The sequence below is a fragment of the Lepidochelys kempii genome, chromosome 9 (assembly GCF_965140285.1).
Source record: "Lepidochelys kempii isolate rLepKem1 chromosome 9, rLepKem1.hap1, whole genome shotgun sequence".
NCBI classification, from domain to species: domain Eukaryota; kingdom Metazoa; phylum Chordata; order Testudines; family Cheloniidae; genus Lepidochelys; species Lepidochelys kempii.
The window spans coordinates 103161348-103176307 of NC_136388.1; the positions used below are offsets into that span (position 1 = coordinate 103161348).

A 14960-nucleotide genomic window follows, 5' to 3' on the forward strand; every position below is an offset into this window, starting at 1 on the left:
GCAGACAGAAGAATGAGTGGGGCAGGTGGGTTGTCTGTTTTCCTTTTCTGGCTATTTATATAAATTTTTTACTGTTACCGGGTCACTAAACAATTTTACACTGGGTTCTCTTCTTTAAGAAAGACACTTCTCTGCTCCCCTAGCTATTGTAAGTTGTCAAGATGGGTTACCACACAGTTATTGGGGAGTATCTTCATAAACAGGTGGATATATGCCTGCCTCTTAAAGGTGGAGGGTGTTTTGATGATGAATAGGTATTGATGGAGGATCACCTATTAACATCCATTAACTTCATTTCAGAAGGAAGATAAACTGGCTCGGTTGGAGAAAGCAATTAATCCTCTCCTGGATGATGATGACCAAGTGGCTTTTTCCTTCATATTGGATAACATCGTCACTCAAAAAATGATGGTGGTACCAGATGTATGTGATTTGAAATGCAGTGTGTGTGAGAGTTAGGAGGTGTACAGCAATGGTACTCAAAGTGAAGGCGTGGAGAGCCATTCCGTACCTATTTACTACAGATGAGCAGACATTACATGTGGTGCTATGGCCTGACATTACAGGCAGATGTTTGCAGTTTTGTGGCTGCTATTACACATTGATACAATATTGCAACATAAACAAGAGATGCTATGTCAGGATGTCCTGCTGAGATTTTGTGACTGAGGTTAGGTCAACACTAAAAAGTAAAGTTGATCCAGCTGTTTCACTCAGAGGTGTGAAAAATCCTGACATGGTAAACCCAACCTAAGCCCTGGTGTAGACGCCTCTTGGGGAGGTGGATTAACTACAGCAATGGGAAAACCTCTCCCGTCACTGTAGTGAGGCTCTGCGCTGAAGTGCTACATGGCACAGCTGCAATGGTGCTCCTGCAGTGTTTCTAGTGAAGACACAGTCTGACTCAGTATCTCTTCCATCACCCCTTTTTTTATTGCTTGGAGTAGGAGTCAAGACGTATATTCTGATTTCAGCTCTGCTGCTGACTCTGCTCTTGGGTAGAGTGGGTGAAACTCAGAATTTCTGTCACAGGAAATTTGGACATTTTGAAATGTGGGTTTGTTCTGAATCAGGACAAACCCAGATTTTTTCAAAATTTTCTGCAAAATGGAAGTTCTGGAAAAATTTCATTTTGGAAGCACCAATACATGGTGTTTAAGAAATATGCTCCCTGAGCCCCAGCAGCTGCTGTCTGAAATTGATATAATTCTTGTCATTTTCACTACTGCCCACCACTGAATAGGAAAAGTGAAACTTCTTGGCAGTTGGTGACCAACTGACAGGGCTTCTGGGGTCTGGTCCAGGGAAGCTCTACCCTGTAAACTGTCCAGGGCTTCTAGACTACCAGGCCAGCTGGTTCCCTGGGTTGCCTGACTCTTGGGACTGCTGGTTCCCTATTCTGTGAGAGTTGAGCAGCCTGAAGAGCCCGCTGGCCCAGGAGTCTGGAAACCCTGGCATCCCCAGGCCAGGGCAGAACTCATGGTGGGGCTGTCCTGGAGCCATGAACCCTAGAATTCTGGGCTTCCTAGCAGTCAACCAGGCGAGCTGGCAGGAAACACCGTTGGAACTCTGCTTGTGGTTCATCGAAGGTTCATCAAACCTGATACACATCTGCAAGACAAATTGGCATTTTCTGACAAAAGCCTGTTTTGTTGGAAAATGCCTGACTAGTTCTACTCTTGGGTAACTTGCTCTTTGTGCCTCAGTTTCCATATTAGTAACACAGCAGTAATATTTGTCATCTTTGAGACCCCCTTGCGCAAGGTGATATGTAAAGTGTTATTACAGTGGTAATAGTGCTTTTGTGTTAATTGTATGTAGCACTTTTCATCTCCGGATCTCAAGACACTCTGAGTACATATAAACATCGAGCTCTAACTATGTTTTTAAATTAAAAAAAATTATATTGTGAAATAACATTGAGCAAATAAGTGACAAGAAAACAGAAATTTTGCCTGGGGCACTCCATTAAACTTTACTTATTGATTCATTATATGCATTTCAGCATTAAATCCTACTGGGAAGTCAGGGAAGAGATTCCATGTTTCTGCCCCCTTAGGGCCATGTCAAGGAATCTTTAGGAATATTTACAGGTTTGTTTGACTTATGCTTGGCGCAAGAATGGGCGTCGGGGAAGGAAAAAAAGGTTGTTTTAAGTTTCTAGGCTGATTTATGCTGGCACAAGTTGGAAAAGTCCAGGTGCACAAGCCAGGGATCACTGGGGTATAAGTATATTTTGGCCATTTTCCTCTCTCTCAACTTCTGTACCAGGGGCTGAGAGAGTGGTGCAGGAGTTGTCATATATCCTGAGGCTCCCCTAATGCAGATGGAATCCTCAAGGGGCTGAATAAACTGGCTGTAGGGTGACTTTGGGCTACCAGAACAGGGCTGAGGATCTATCTGTCTGTTAAAAGAATAATACAACTTTAGGTTTAGATAATACAAGTTGGTGGTGGAGGCCCTGGTTATGAGTGTTTTCCCAAGGGTTGACCATTTGACATAAAGGGAAATATTGATATATATTCATTAATTCTTCTTTGAGTGCTTGTTTGTGTCAATTCCATTTGCATGTGGGCATGTGCCCACATGCACAGTAGTTGGAGATTTCTGCCTTAGTGGTATCCGTAGGGCTGGCTGTGGCGCCCCCTGGAGTAACGCTCCCATGCGGTGGTATATCAGGCACTGCCGGCCCTGTGCCCCCTCGGTTCCTTCTTACCGCCCATGACGGTTGGTTGGAGCGCCTTGTCTTGCTTCTCAAGAACATTAGCAGTTTATCCATTGACTAGTTAGTTAGTTGATAGTGTTACTTAAGACTCCCTGTTGGGACTTGGCCCCATACAGGGCATACCCCACTCCTCTGGCTTTAAACCATGTGTGTCGTGCAGCAGGCCGATGCCGATCAGTGATCCGCACGCTTAAGTGTCTGGGAGAAGGTCATTGTAAGCACAGGTGACACATTTGTAAGAACTTTTGCCCACGGACTAAGAAATAGTGGGATATCTGCTTGAGGGCATCGTTGATGGAGGCTGATCTTCTCCTGGTGTCAGAACCCTCCACTGCGGCACCTACACCCAGCACTTTGGCCTCGGTGCGCAGCACACCGCTGGCACCGGCTGGCACCGCTCCGTCTCGCTAGTGCCAAAGAAGAAGCTGAAGAAACTAAGTCCCTCGGCACCAAAGAAGAGAGGATCATCGGCCAAAGAACCTGTCAGGCCATGTGCCTGTTATGGGAGTACCACAGAGGTCAGACCCACCACCCCTGCCAAGGACCCTCTGCCCACCCCAGGCAACGGCAGGGGTTCCCAGCTTGTGATGGGGCCCGCAGTGCCCAAAGTGGTCTTGGCGGCCAAGGAGCGAGGACAACTGACTTCACAGGTGCTACGCCAGGTGACCAAGACAGCTCCGCTTGTGACACCGAAGGGGAAGGCCACCGGGGTGTTGCAGCATCGACTGGCAGAACACCCCAGGTCGCCGGATCGCAGACGCAAGTTCCCCTCACAGTGACCTTGGGACCTGGCGCTGCACTCTAGCTCGCCAGCCAGAGGGCCAAGATCTCCATCAAGATCCCCTCCTACTAGGTGAGGGACTCCGGACTTGTGGTGCCTCTCCCCGTACTACCGTTACCAACAGCCCTCTGGCCATAGGTTGCCTAGATGCCAAACACCCTCTCCCAGAAGGTCTCCTTGTGGTCAGTCCCCATTCTGGAGGGCTCGCTGCGGATCTCAGCGTCCGTCACGCTCACCCTGGTACCCCTCTGGCGGGTGGCGCTACTCCCCATCGCCCCAGTGTTCACCCAGGGTCAGTAAGCAGACTCAGGCCTCGATGGCCCTGCCGTTGTCACTGGGGGGCAGTGGTTGGGTTTGGTCCATGGCTTCAGCCTGTCGGCGCGGCGGGGTGACTCCCCTCCGACGCTGGAGACTGAGGCGGGACTGGCCGTGGTACCCAGCAGGGGCCTGGGCCTCCCCACTGGCAGTACTGGAATCCGTGGGAAGTGCCGGTGCTCCTGGTCCAGTACTCCCAGGCTACGTCGGACAAGCCGACCAAGGTGCCGCTGGTGCCACAATCGGAGCACGGCGCCGTGATGGAGGCAGAAGCCGTGCCCGGTACTCTGGCACCGAGGGAGCCCTCCCCTGACAAAGAAGGGGGTGACGCCATCCCTCAGGCCACTGAATCGTCATTGTCGCCCCCGGACGAGGCAGTGGCCAAACCCTCCCACACCAGCAGTCCCCTGGACAGTTTTAAGGAGCACCAGGCCCTCCTTAAACTGGTGGTGGAGAATTTGGGCTGGCTAATTGAGGAGGTCGCTGAAGAGGCAGATGACCTCTTCAGTGTCATCTCGACCACCACACTGGCAATAATTGCATTACCCATCCACCCATGGGTGCTCAAGATAGCCAAATCAGTGTGGCAAATCCCCTTATCTATTCCACCAGCATCTAAGAAAGCAGAAAATAAATACTATGTCCCTGAAAAGGGCTTTGAGAATCTGTATACTCATCCCCCTACAGCATCACTGGTCGTGTCCGCGGTAAATGAAAGGGACAGACAGAGCCACCCCAGCAGAACACTTAAAAATAAGGAGGCCAAGAGAGTAGTTATTCGGAAGAAAAGTTTATTCGACTGCCAGCTTACAGTTTAGCATCTCCAGCCACCAGGCCCTGCTGGGACATTATAACTTTAGCCTGTGGGACTCCCTTAATAAGTTTCCAGGGGCCCTCCCACAGGATCATGCCCAAGAGCTCACCGTGGCGGTGAGCCCTCCAGATGGCCTGGACTCGGCGGCCAGGGTGTTCGCGTTGGTGGTGGCTATGCAGCGCATCTCCTGGTTGAAGGCTTCTGGGCTGTCCCAGGAGATGCGGACCATGATACAGGACCTGCCATTTGAAGGGTTCGCGGCTCTTTTCTGAGCTAACTGACTCTAGACTCATGGGCTCAAGGACTCTCAAGCCACCCTCCGCTCCCTGGGTTTGCACATTCCTCGTATCTCCTTGCTTTGTCAATTCAGCCCCCCATGCTGCTTTCTCTCCTTCCTGACCTGTTCACACAGGACTGCAGCCACACCCTGCATCTGGCAATCAGTTCCCTGCACCTTATGGAATGGCTGCTGCATGGATGAATGAGGAGGAAGAGCGTTGTTCAGAGGCTGTCCAGTAGGTCCTACTTAACAGTAAGAAGCCTTCCACTAAAATGGCCTACTTGGCGAAGTGGAAGAAGTTTTCTGTGTGGTCCTTGGCCTGTGGGACCCATCCAGGATATCTTGGAGTATCTGCTACACCTTCAGGAATTGGGCTTAGGAGTCTGTTCTCTGAAAGTGCACTTGGCAGCAATATAGGTGTTTCATTCACCTATCCAAGAGAAATTGGGTTTCTCCAACGATATGGTGAAGAAATTTCTGAAAGGACTTCTCCTGAATTCTCTGGTCCAAGAGCTGGTCTGCTTGTGGGACCTGAACATGGCTTTAAGCAGCTCTAATGGGGCCTCCATTCGAGCCCCTTTCTTCCTGTCCACTGCCCATCCTGTTTCAGAAAACTGGATTCTTGATAGCCATTACCTCTGCCAGGGTGTGTGAGTTGCAAGTCCTGATTTCTGGGCCTCCTTACACACAGTTCTCCAGGGACCAGGTTATGCTCTGGCCACACCTGAAGTTTGTATCCAAGGTGGACTCTGTTTAATTTGAACCAGGCGGTGAATTTGCATATATTTTTCCCTAAGCTGCATTCCTCCCCAGAGGAATGATGTCTCTGTATGTTGGATGTTAGAGTGTACTAGCGTGCCCACACTGTGTTGACTCTGCAGCCATGTGCTAAAAGTTCCTTACTGCGCTTTAATCTACTCCCATTCATAGCAGGGTAGATTGAAACGCCCTAGTGAACTTTTAGTGCATGGCAGCAGAGTCTGCATGGGCATTTAGTGCGTGGCAGGCTAGTGTGGGTTAAATGTATGCCCCTGCTTGCTGTGAACTAACTTCATTTAGACAAGCCCTTATGCTAAAGTGTGTGTAGTAAATCTGTAAGTAAAGTTTCTAATGGTGCACTCTGGAAATTGATTAAAAATTAAATCAGCATTATTATCTTCATTTACAGAAGGGTAGCTGAGACAGAGAAGTCATTTACAAATGCAGTCCAGTTTACCTGGTTCTCAGTGCACTGCACAGCACATTGTATCACGCCAGCTCTCTAGCATTTTTTCACCACTGTTCTTGAAGCCTTAAGCTTAACCAAGCAGAGCAAGAAAATTCTGTTAGGCCGCTGGATATACAAGACGCTGACGCGGGCATATCTGGATGCAAATGTTGCACTAGTTCAACTAAACAAATTTAGTTTTGTGTGGGCTCTCTTCTATCGTAAATCTGGCTTATATTAGTTCCTTGCTGTTAGCTGTTGAAGGACGTAGAAAACTAACTTGCTTTGTAGCTCTTTTAGTCCTATGTTTATCTCTGATTCTTGCTCAGGCTGTACTGTTGAATGCAGGAATCACTGTGATAAACATATCTGGTCCATACAGAATCTGTACCTAAGAGCCAACTGCTCTGGAAGATTATTTTGTGAAAATCTCTCTCTTGGCCTCAAGATCCAATAATCATTTCTAAAAGGATTTGTTCCCAATTATGTCTGTCTGTGTTTTTATTTTCTGCAGTCTTGGCCATTTCATCATCCAGTTAATAAAAAGTTTGTTCCAGATTATTACAAAGTGATCATCAATCCAATGGACCTAGAGACCATCCGCAAGGTATGCAATTTAAATCATGCAGCCATTTAAGAAAGTGTTTAACTCTATTACTCATGTATTTCTTCAAACAACTCAGTCAATCTGTGGAACTCTTTGCCAAAGGATTTTGTGAAGGCCAAAACTTTAACATGGTTCATAAAAGAACTAGATACATTCATGGAGGATAGGTCTGTCAGTGGCAATTAGCCAGAATGGTCAGGGATACAAAACCATGCTCTGGAGTGTCCCTAGCCTGGGAAAAGGCAACAAGGGATGGATCACTTGATTACCTGTTCTGTTCATTCCCTCTGAAGTACTTGTCATTGGCCACTGTCAGAAGACAGGATATTGGGTTAGATGGATCTTTGGTCTGCCCCAGTATGGCTGTTCTTATCAGTATTTAAGAACACTGAGTAATTTCTTCCAGAATATCTCCAAACACAAGTATCAGAACAGGGAGACCTTCCTGGATGATGTTAAACTGATCCTTGCCAACAGCATTAAGTACAATGGTAAGTAATTCCAATATCGGCCTCGTCATTACCCTGTCCTGAAACCATATCTGACCACTCCAAAACCCTTGCAGTACTTTAAAACAGACAGTGCCACCTAATAATCTTTCTGCATGCCATGGGATTATGGTTAAATTTCAGAAGTCTAATTCTTTTGTTTAAATTTAAAAATTCAGTCGTAGTTCTGTAAACCTAAAGGTTACTTCATATCAAACAAACTGTACTCTTTATAACCACCTGAGATTGGTGTTGGAAGGGTTGGAAAGTTTGACAGAGCATGCACAATGCCATCTGTCAAGGATGGTTTCAAAAAGAGCCAAATTTACAAAACTCTGCAACAAATCCCTACCCTCTCCTCCTCCTCTTTACAGAAGGCTCCGTACCTCTATCCTGGACTCTTTTGAGTGATCAGAACACATTGTCTCCTTCACTGACAAGCACCCTGACTCACTTCCTCCAAACCCTGCCTTTCTTTCTTCTAACATTCCACCTACTGAAATCCATTTGCAACTCCACCTCAAGCCCCTTTACTGCAGCTGTGTTCTTTAGTGCACAAATCAATTGGCTTATAGACTTGTTTAGTGCTGATCCCATCACTGGCCTTACAACAGGAACTTCTCACGCACAGTAAAATCCCATGGTCTGGAGATTGACTGCTGGTTTAACCATGCCCACACAGGCCACAGAAGCAGCTGAAACTCTGTTTTGGCCTTAGACTGCTTCTCCTGTGTAAGACCTAGAATTAGGTCACGTCCCCAGTCTGCTGCTTCGGTAGGTAGAGCAAGCACCTTCTTTCAGCAGCTCCGCTATCGGGGGTAGGCTTGGGCCATGAACCTTTGGGTGCTAGAGGCAGTTATGCCTCTGCTCCTCTCTCCTTCCCTCCTCCCCTCCAGTACGTTGGTCCTGGATTGTGACTGTGATCATCTCCGATCTGTGCGGCCAGATGGGTACACTCTAGACCGCTGGTCCATGCCTCATCACTGATCTTTGCCTACCTTAGCTGGGGGGATTGGCTGAAGATGACTCACTCATGATCTGCTGGCTTCATTGTGGCAGAGTCACTGGGTCACGGGATGGTGTGGGGCAGCGTCTAGTGATTTCTGTAGTGCACTAGCTATGGCTAGGGTTGCCAACTGTCTAACCACACAAATCCAAACACCCTTGCCCCGCCCCCTGCCCTGCTCCTTCTCTGAGTCTCCGCCCCGCTCACTCCATCCCCCTTCCCTCGTCGCTCACTCTTCCTCATCCTAACTCATTTTCACCAGGCCCTGGTAAGGGGTTGGGGTGCAGGAGGGAGCGCGGGGTGCAAAATCTGGGAGGGAGTTCAGTGCTGGGGGAGGGGTTGGGGTGCAAGCTCTGGGAGGGAGCAGGGGATTTGGATGCAGGCTCTGGGGGAGGGTTGGGGTGCAGGAGGGGGGGTGCAGGCTCCTGAAGGGAGTTTGGGTGTGGGAGAGGGCTGGGGCAAGGGGTGGGGGTGTGGTAAGGTGAGGGGTATGGGCTCTGGCCAGGTGGCGCTTTCCTTGGGCGGCTCCCGGTCAGCGGCACAGTGGGGCTAAGGTAGGCTCCCTGCCTGCCTTGGCCCCATGCTGCTCCTGGAAGTGGCCAGCATGTCTCTGGCCAATGGGAGCTGCGGAGTCAGCACACAGGGCTGGGCAGCGTGCAAGACCCTCTGCCTCCCCGCCCTCCCAGGGGCCGCAGGGTCATGCTGGCCGTTTCCGGGAGCAGCACAGAGCCAGGGCAGGCAGGGAGCCTTCCTTAACCCAGATGCTCTGCTGGACTTTTAGTCATCTAAAATCTCCTGGTTTGGCTTCAGTAACCTCTGGGAGATGGAGCCTGATTCTGGGAGACTCCTGGCGAAACCGGGAAGGTTGGCAACCTTAGCTATGGCTAGAGCAGCAGACTGCACTGCTAGAATGTGGGACTTGATTGGTTCATGGCTGACAGGCCATCAAATCCTCTGTCCCACACTCTGTTCCTGTCGATCTGATTCCAGCCAGACTGCACCTAAGCCTGGTGACTACTGACTGCTGCCTCAGTCTGCTCCCCAGGGGTTTAGTCCAGCCAGAAACGCTCTTGTTTCTGAATGAGAAGCTGCTTGCACAATTGCGTTGCAGCTCCTGGCCTGCTCATTACAGCTATCACGGGAATTATGCTTGGAGTGGTTTGAGGGTAGGTCTGCTATCCATTGTAATAAAAAATAATATCCACAAAGTGGTAATTCAGCCTGGCACTGCTGTCTTGCAGCTAGTTCTTGGATGAACAAAGGCTAGAGGAGAAAACATCGGGTGGTAGACACTGCAACTAAGCTCTGCCCTCCAGCATCTCCTGCAGCTGTGCTGGCTTCAAACATCTTAATTTCCAAGCATTTGAGCCTAGTCATTACTGCTGAGAGGAGGAGGGCTTTGGTCCTAAGGCAAGTCTGTCTCTTTTTGTTTTCTGCCTAGGCATACAAACTTGTTTGAGTACATTGGTTGCCATCTTCAAACTTGCTTGTTGGAATGTGAGGACAATGTGCATTGATACGTCAAATTATCAAGAGGAGGTCAGTGATCCTAGAAAGTCCACCCTCATTGACAGAGACGCTTGACATCATTGTAGCTGCTCTCTCTGAAATCAGAGTAGCTGACACAGACTCGCTACGTGAGATAAAATACACCTTTTTCTGGCATGGAAAAAGTGAATGAGACAACCGTGAACATAGGATAGGTTTTTTCAGTCAAAAACTCATTAGTACACATGGTCAAATGTCCCATTGCAACATTAGAATGTATAGCATCTATAAGAATATCTACCATAGGTGGCTTTGCCAACATTATCAGTACATATGCCCCGATGCTTTCCGTCATCTCTAAAGAGAAGAACTTGTTCTTGTGACGCAGACTATGCACTTGTATGCTGCAAAATGTAACTTTCACTACAGAAATTTCATTTTACTAGACAAAGCTGTTGCCCATGCATTAACATCAACAACACAAAAAGCCAAGGAAGGTGTCTTTAATTCTCTGTGAATCTCAGGGAAGCAAGCTATGTCACTGATTGAATCTCCTTGAGAGCTGCTGCACCATGGAACACACTCAGTTACACTATACTATAGTGTAGCCTTAGCGTTTGGTAAAAGGACTGTACAGGATAAGCACCGGTTTGCAGAATATTCTGAAGAAATACTTCCAGTTATTGAAGCAAAATGCACAGCATATGTTCACTACAACATGAAATCCTCTCCTGAAGTTTGTGCTAACCTTAGTTTGACCAAGAGCTAGCTACTCCTGGGGGCATTCTGCACCAAAAAATTAAAAATTCTGCACACAATATTCTAAAATGCTGCAATTTTTTGTCAAAATAACACTAAATTATGCCAGTTTCAATTATTTTGGTAACTTATTTCAAAATACCTGTCAGCAAGTATGTCTGTAACAATACAGACAGACACACACATTCCTTCAGGAGTAGAGAGTTAAAGAAACCCCCGTGACAACCTAGTTCCTGTTTCTCTGCCCTCTTGCCAACTCCCCAGAGCCCAGCTCTGGGGCCAGACACTCAGAACTCCTCCCTCCCAGAGCCCAGCCATGGGGCCCCCCCAGCCCAGATACCTGCACCCCCTTCCCTGCTAGAGCCAGCTGTGGATCGCCCCCTTACCCAGACATCTCCCCTCTCCCCAGAGCCCAGGGATCCGGAAACAGCCTTATGCTCAGTCCCAGGGTTGCACAGAGTTTCCTGTGCACCACCCTCTCCTTCCCTCAGGGTGTGCTGGGAACTGCAGCTGCCAGGAACCCTCTAGCTCCCTCCTGCTCCCCCTAGCAGTGTCTTCTGTGCGCAAGCTGGGCTTTGCCAGGTCCGGCCACCACTAGCTGTGGCTAGAAGCACTGCAGCCCATTTCTGTGCGGGAAAGGAAATTATGTGTGCACAACATCTATTTCTGCAAAATTCTGCATTGTGCAGTGGTGCAGAATTTCCCCAGGAGTAAAGAGCAGATTGCAATGAACAGCAAGGCAATGTGTTCAATCATACTGGCTTGTTCTGTGCAAAAAGATGCAAACATCCTTTGAAAAAGGAGTTCTAAGAGGAAGGTAGATGGAATTAAGAAAGCAGTTGGTCCTTCAGCCAAGGTTGCCTCACACTAATGAAAACATCATCATTGACAGAAGCAATACTATCTCACTCTATTCACAGAATCCACTGTTTCTCAAGCAGCTCTAAATGTGATCCCCAAGCTCCAGACTATCAGAGCGTGATATAGAACCATCTGTAAATGAGCTTGAAACAGCAGCTGCCTCCCTAACATCAATAAAGGCTGCAGGAAAAGATGGAATTCCAGCTGAAGTATTGAAATAACGAGGACAGAAGGTGCTTAAACATCTGCACAATGTTTTGCTTGCCTGCTAGAGGGAGGGAGGGGGTACCACAAGACGTGAAAGATGCCAACACATAAGGTTGTATAAAACAAAGGAGATTGGAGCAATTGCAAAAACTACAGAGGACTCTTTCTCCTCAATGTTGTGGCAAGGCATTCGCACAGGTCATTCTTGAAAGACTGCAGGTTCATGCTGAATGTGTATATTCAGAGAGTAAGTGTGGCTTCCATGCCAGTAGATCATTTATTGACCTGTTTTTTGCACGAAAGCAACTGCAAGGAAAGTGTCAAGAGCAAGAAAAACTTCTTTACATGTCCTTCACAGATCTTACACAGGCTTCTGGTCAGCAGAAAGGGACTTTTCCAATTGCTAGAGAGAACTGATTGCTCCCCAATCCTCCTCAGTCTGATTCAATCCATCTGTGATGGCACAAAGGCTACAGTATGATGATCAATCTGACAGCTTTGAAATTGACATTGGAGTCAAACAAGGATGTGTTTTGGCACCAATGCTCTTTTGTATGTTCTTCCATGTGCTGCTTCATCATGCTTTCTACTCTAGCACTGAGGGTGTACATCTCTATACCAGATCAGATGGAAAACTTTTCAACGTTGCATGTCTAAAAGCAAAGAGCAAACTCCAATACCTGCTGATAAGAGAGCTTCCTTTTGACAGTCACACAGTACTTGTCACACACAGTGAAGAGGGGCTCCAGCAATTTTGCAGTAGTTTTGCAATAGCTTGTGATGAATTTGGACAAATCATCAGTCTAAAGAAGACAAAGATTATGACACAAGGTGTGTTGACTGCACCAGATGTTTTAACAGCTAGCATCACACTAAAAGTTGGGAAAGGTTCTGCTATATAGGATCAATAGTATCAGATAAATTATCTCTGGATGATGAGCTTATTTCTCACATTGGAAAGGCATCCACCACAATTAGCCAACTAACCAAGTGTGTGTGATAGCAGGAAATTGACAATGAACTCAAAGATACCGGTCTACCAAATATGTGTTTTGAGCATACTGGTGTATGGTGGGTAGGCATGGACCACCTGCAGCAGGCATGAGAGGCGGCTAAACACCTTCCACACCGCTGTCTTCTACATATCAAGTGGGAAACCAAAGTTCCTAACACCAAAGTACTTGAAAAAGTAAAATTACCAAATCTAATCATTATTCTCAAACACAGACTTCTCTGCTGGCTTGGTCATCTGCACTGGGTGGAGGATGGATGCATTCCAAAGGGTCTCCTGTATGGACAACTTGTAGATGCTCCAAGGCCACTGGGCTGACCTAGGTTCAGGTTCAAGGATGTTTGCAAGACGGACTTGAAAACTTCCAACATTGACCCCAAAAGCTGGGAGGATGCAGCTAGCAACAGGCTACAATGGAGGGCTGCGCTGCACCAGGGAGTCAGATGTTGGAGAGCAAGGAAAGCGAAGAGGAAAAGTGCACCAGGCCTCAAGTGCTAGTAGGGCAGCAGCTCCATCTTCTTCTGACTCTGCACCTTAGGCTTGCATTATCTTTGGCAAGGACTGTCGCTCGAGAATTGGACTTTTTAGCCACTTGCCACAATGCAACACACAGTAATTGAATTGCTTTGGCACGTATACCATCATCTTTCAAAACGGATGGTTGACATTTATGCTGGAAAGGAATCCATTTCCTTGATTCTACTGCCCAGCCAACTTCCTCATCCACCTCCTTGCCACTAACCCTCCTTGGGCTCTCTCCCTAGAAAAAAGGCTTCCAAAACATCTTTTTAAGCAAACATCTGTCAGGGCTGGTCTAGGACAGGTATACTTGGTCCTGACTCAGCACAGGGTGCTGGATTAGATGATCTCGCAAGGTACTTTCCAGACCTATGTTTCTATGATTCTCAGCCAGGGCATCACTCTGCCTTTCCTTGTCCTAAACAACTCCATCCTCAAGAGATTAGCTCTTCAGAAAGTCATATGGTACCATCTATCAAAATTCTGCTTGGATTCTATGCAGGTTTATTACCTATGCTTGTAAAACAAGGGCCTCAACCCTCCAAGATGACCGTTTCTAGCTGGGTAAGATTTACTATCCTAGAAGCTTAGAAAAAAGAGGTTTTCCAGTCTTAAACTCACTCAGCAAGATCTGTCTCTATCTCATAGGCCAGAAAACAATAGTGCTCTCTGAGGAGATCTGCAGAGCAGGTACCTGGCATTCTGCATACATCTTCACCAAACACTCCAAGGTTGATGTAGCATCTTCTTCAGATGTTGCATTTTGTAGCTGGGTCCTACAGGCTGCTGTTCTCACCTAAACGTCTCCTATTCTTCCTCTTTCTTGGTTACACTGCTTGCTACTTCCAAACAGCCGGTCTTCAGACATTCTGTGTATGAGGACAGACACTCTGAATTTACCACAAATGTCTGTTTCAAACAGCATTACATTAAAGTGCACTAGGGATCATTTAGTGCACACTAGCAAGGTCTACGTGGAGCAATTAACATGGAACACATTAGTGCACTTTAGAAATCACACCTCTGTAGTGCACATTGGTGCTGTAAGGGTTTTTTTTAGGTTGTGTACCCCTAAGGGCAGCTAATCATCAGCAGGAGCCCTTACCCTCTGCTTTGGCCTCAGTGGGATTCAGCGGCCTAGGTTCTTAGCTATTAATTGGTGGTGCCTCCACCTGACTGTTTAAGGGAGTCAGGAACCCACCTTACCTCCCTATATTGTTTCAACTATCCCTGACCCAGTACTTATCCCTGTGACTAGCCTGATACCTCCTACATATGCTCTTGACACGTACATAATAGATGAACCAACAATCAATGTACACTTTATTTACAAGGGGAAATATAGAGGAAGCATATAAAGGGAAGGGGAAGATGGATTTGGAGTTGGTGCATCAGTAACATCATACAACCTACAAGTAACAACCTCAAGGGTGGATTTCCCTGGATTCACGAGTCCAGTTTATTATCCACTAGTGGGCTTTGTAATGTGGAGGAATCCACGTACCTTGATGAGGTGTTGCAGTCCTGAAGGTGGTTGAGTGCAGCGAAGTGATGAGGGTAATGATCCTCCCAGGAGGCCAACCTCTCTGCAGCAGCAACAGGTGTTACTCACAGTGGAAAAAGTCTCCATGGTGTAGGGAACCTCCTTGGTGTTTCCGACATTGAGTTGCTCTCTCCCAGAGTAGTTCAGCAAACCCCTTTCAGGGCAATATAGGTAACACCCTAGACAGGGGGAGGGAGTCTGGGGAGACTTGCTCTCCCTTTGGGCTAGAGGAGGGGTCAGGGGATCACCCATGCTTTCCTCAGGGAGGGGGAGTCTGGGGAGTGCCGCCAAGCTGTCTTCCTCTCATCCCCCATCCCATCGGCTTAGTCAGCCTTCCACCCCCCAGGG

The 14960-nt window shown here is 47.6% G+C and overlaps 1 protein-coding gene across 11 annotated transcripts in view; it reads left to right on the top strand.

Moving 5' to 3' along the window:
- The window catches only part of TAF1 (TATA-box binding protein associated factor 1), a 140014-nt gene that overhangs the window by 107617 nt on the left and 17437 nt on the right, over positions 1-14960 (top strand). For 10 of the 11 annotated variants that reach the window (XR_012160665.1, XM_073358674.1, XM_073358677.1 and 7 more), the window contains 3 exons: positions 301-423; positions 6637-6729; positions 7136-7220. Coding sequence is in view for 10 of the 11 variants with exons in the window: in XM_073358674.1 (XP_073214775.1) it covers positions 301-423; positions 6637-6729; positions 7136-7220 (301 nt within the window). In the remaining variant the exon portion in view is untranslated. Of the gene's footprint in view, positions 1-300; positions 424-6636; positions 6730-7135; positions 7221-9464; positions 9767-14960 lie in introns of those variants that run through there. The other variant, XM_078854308.1, reaches the window with a different exon arrangement.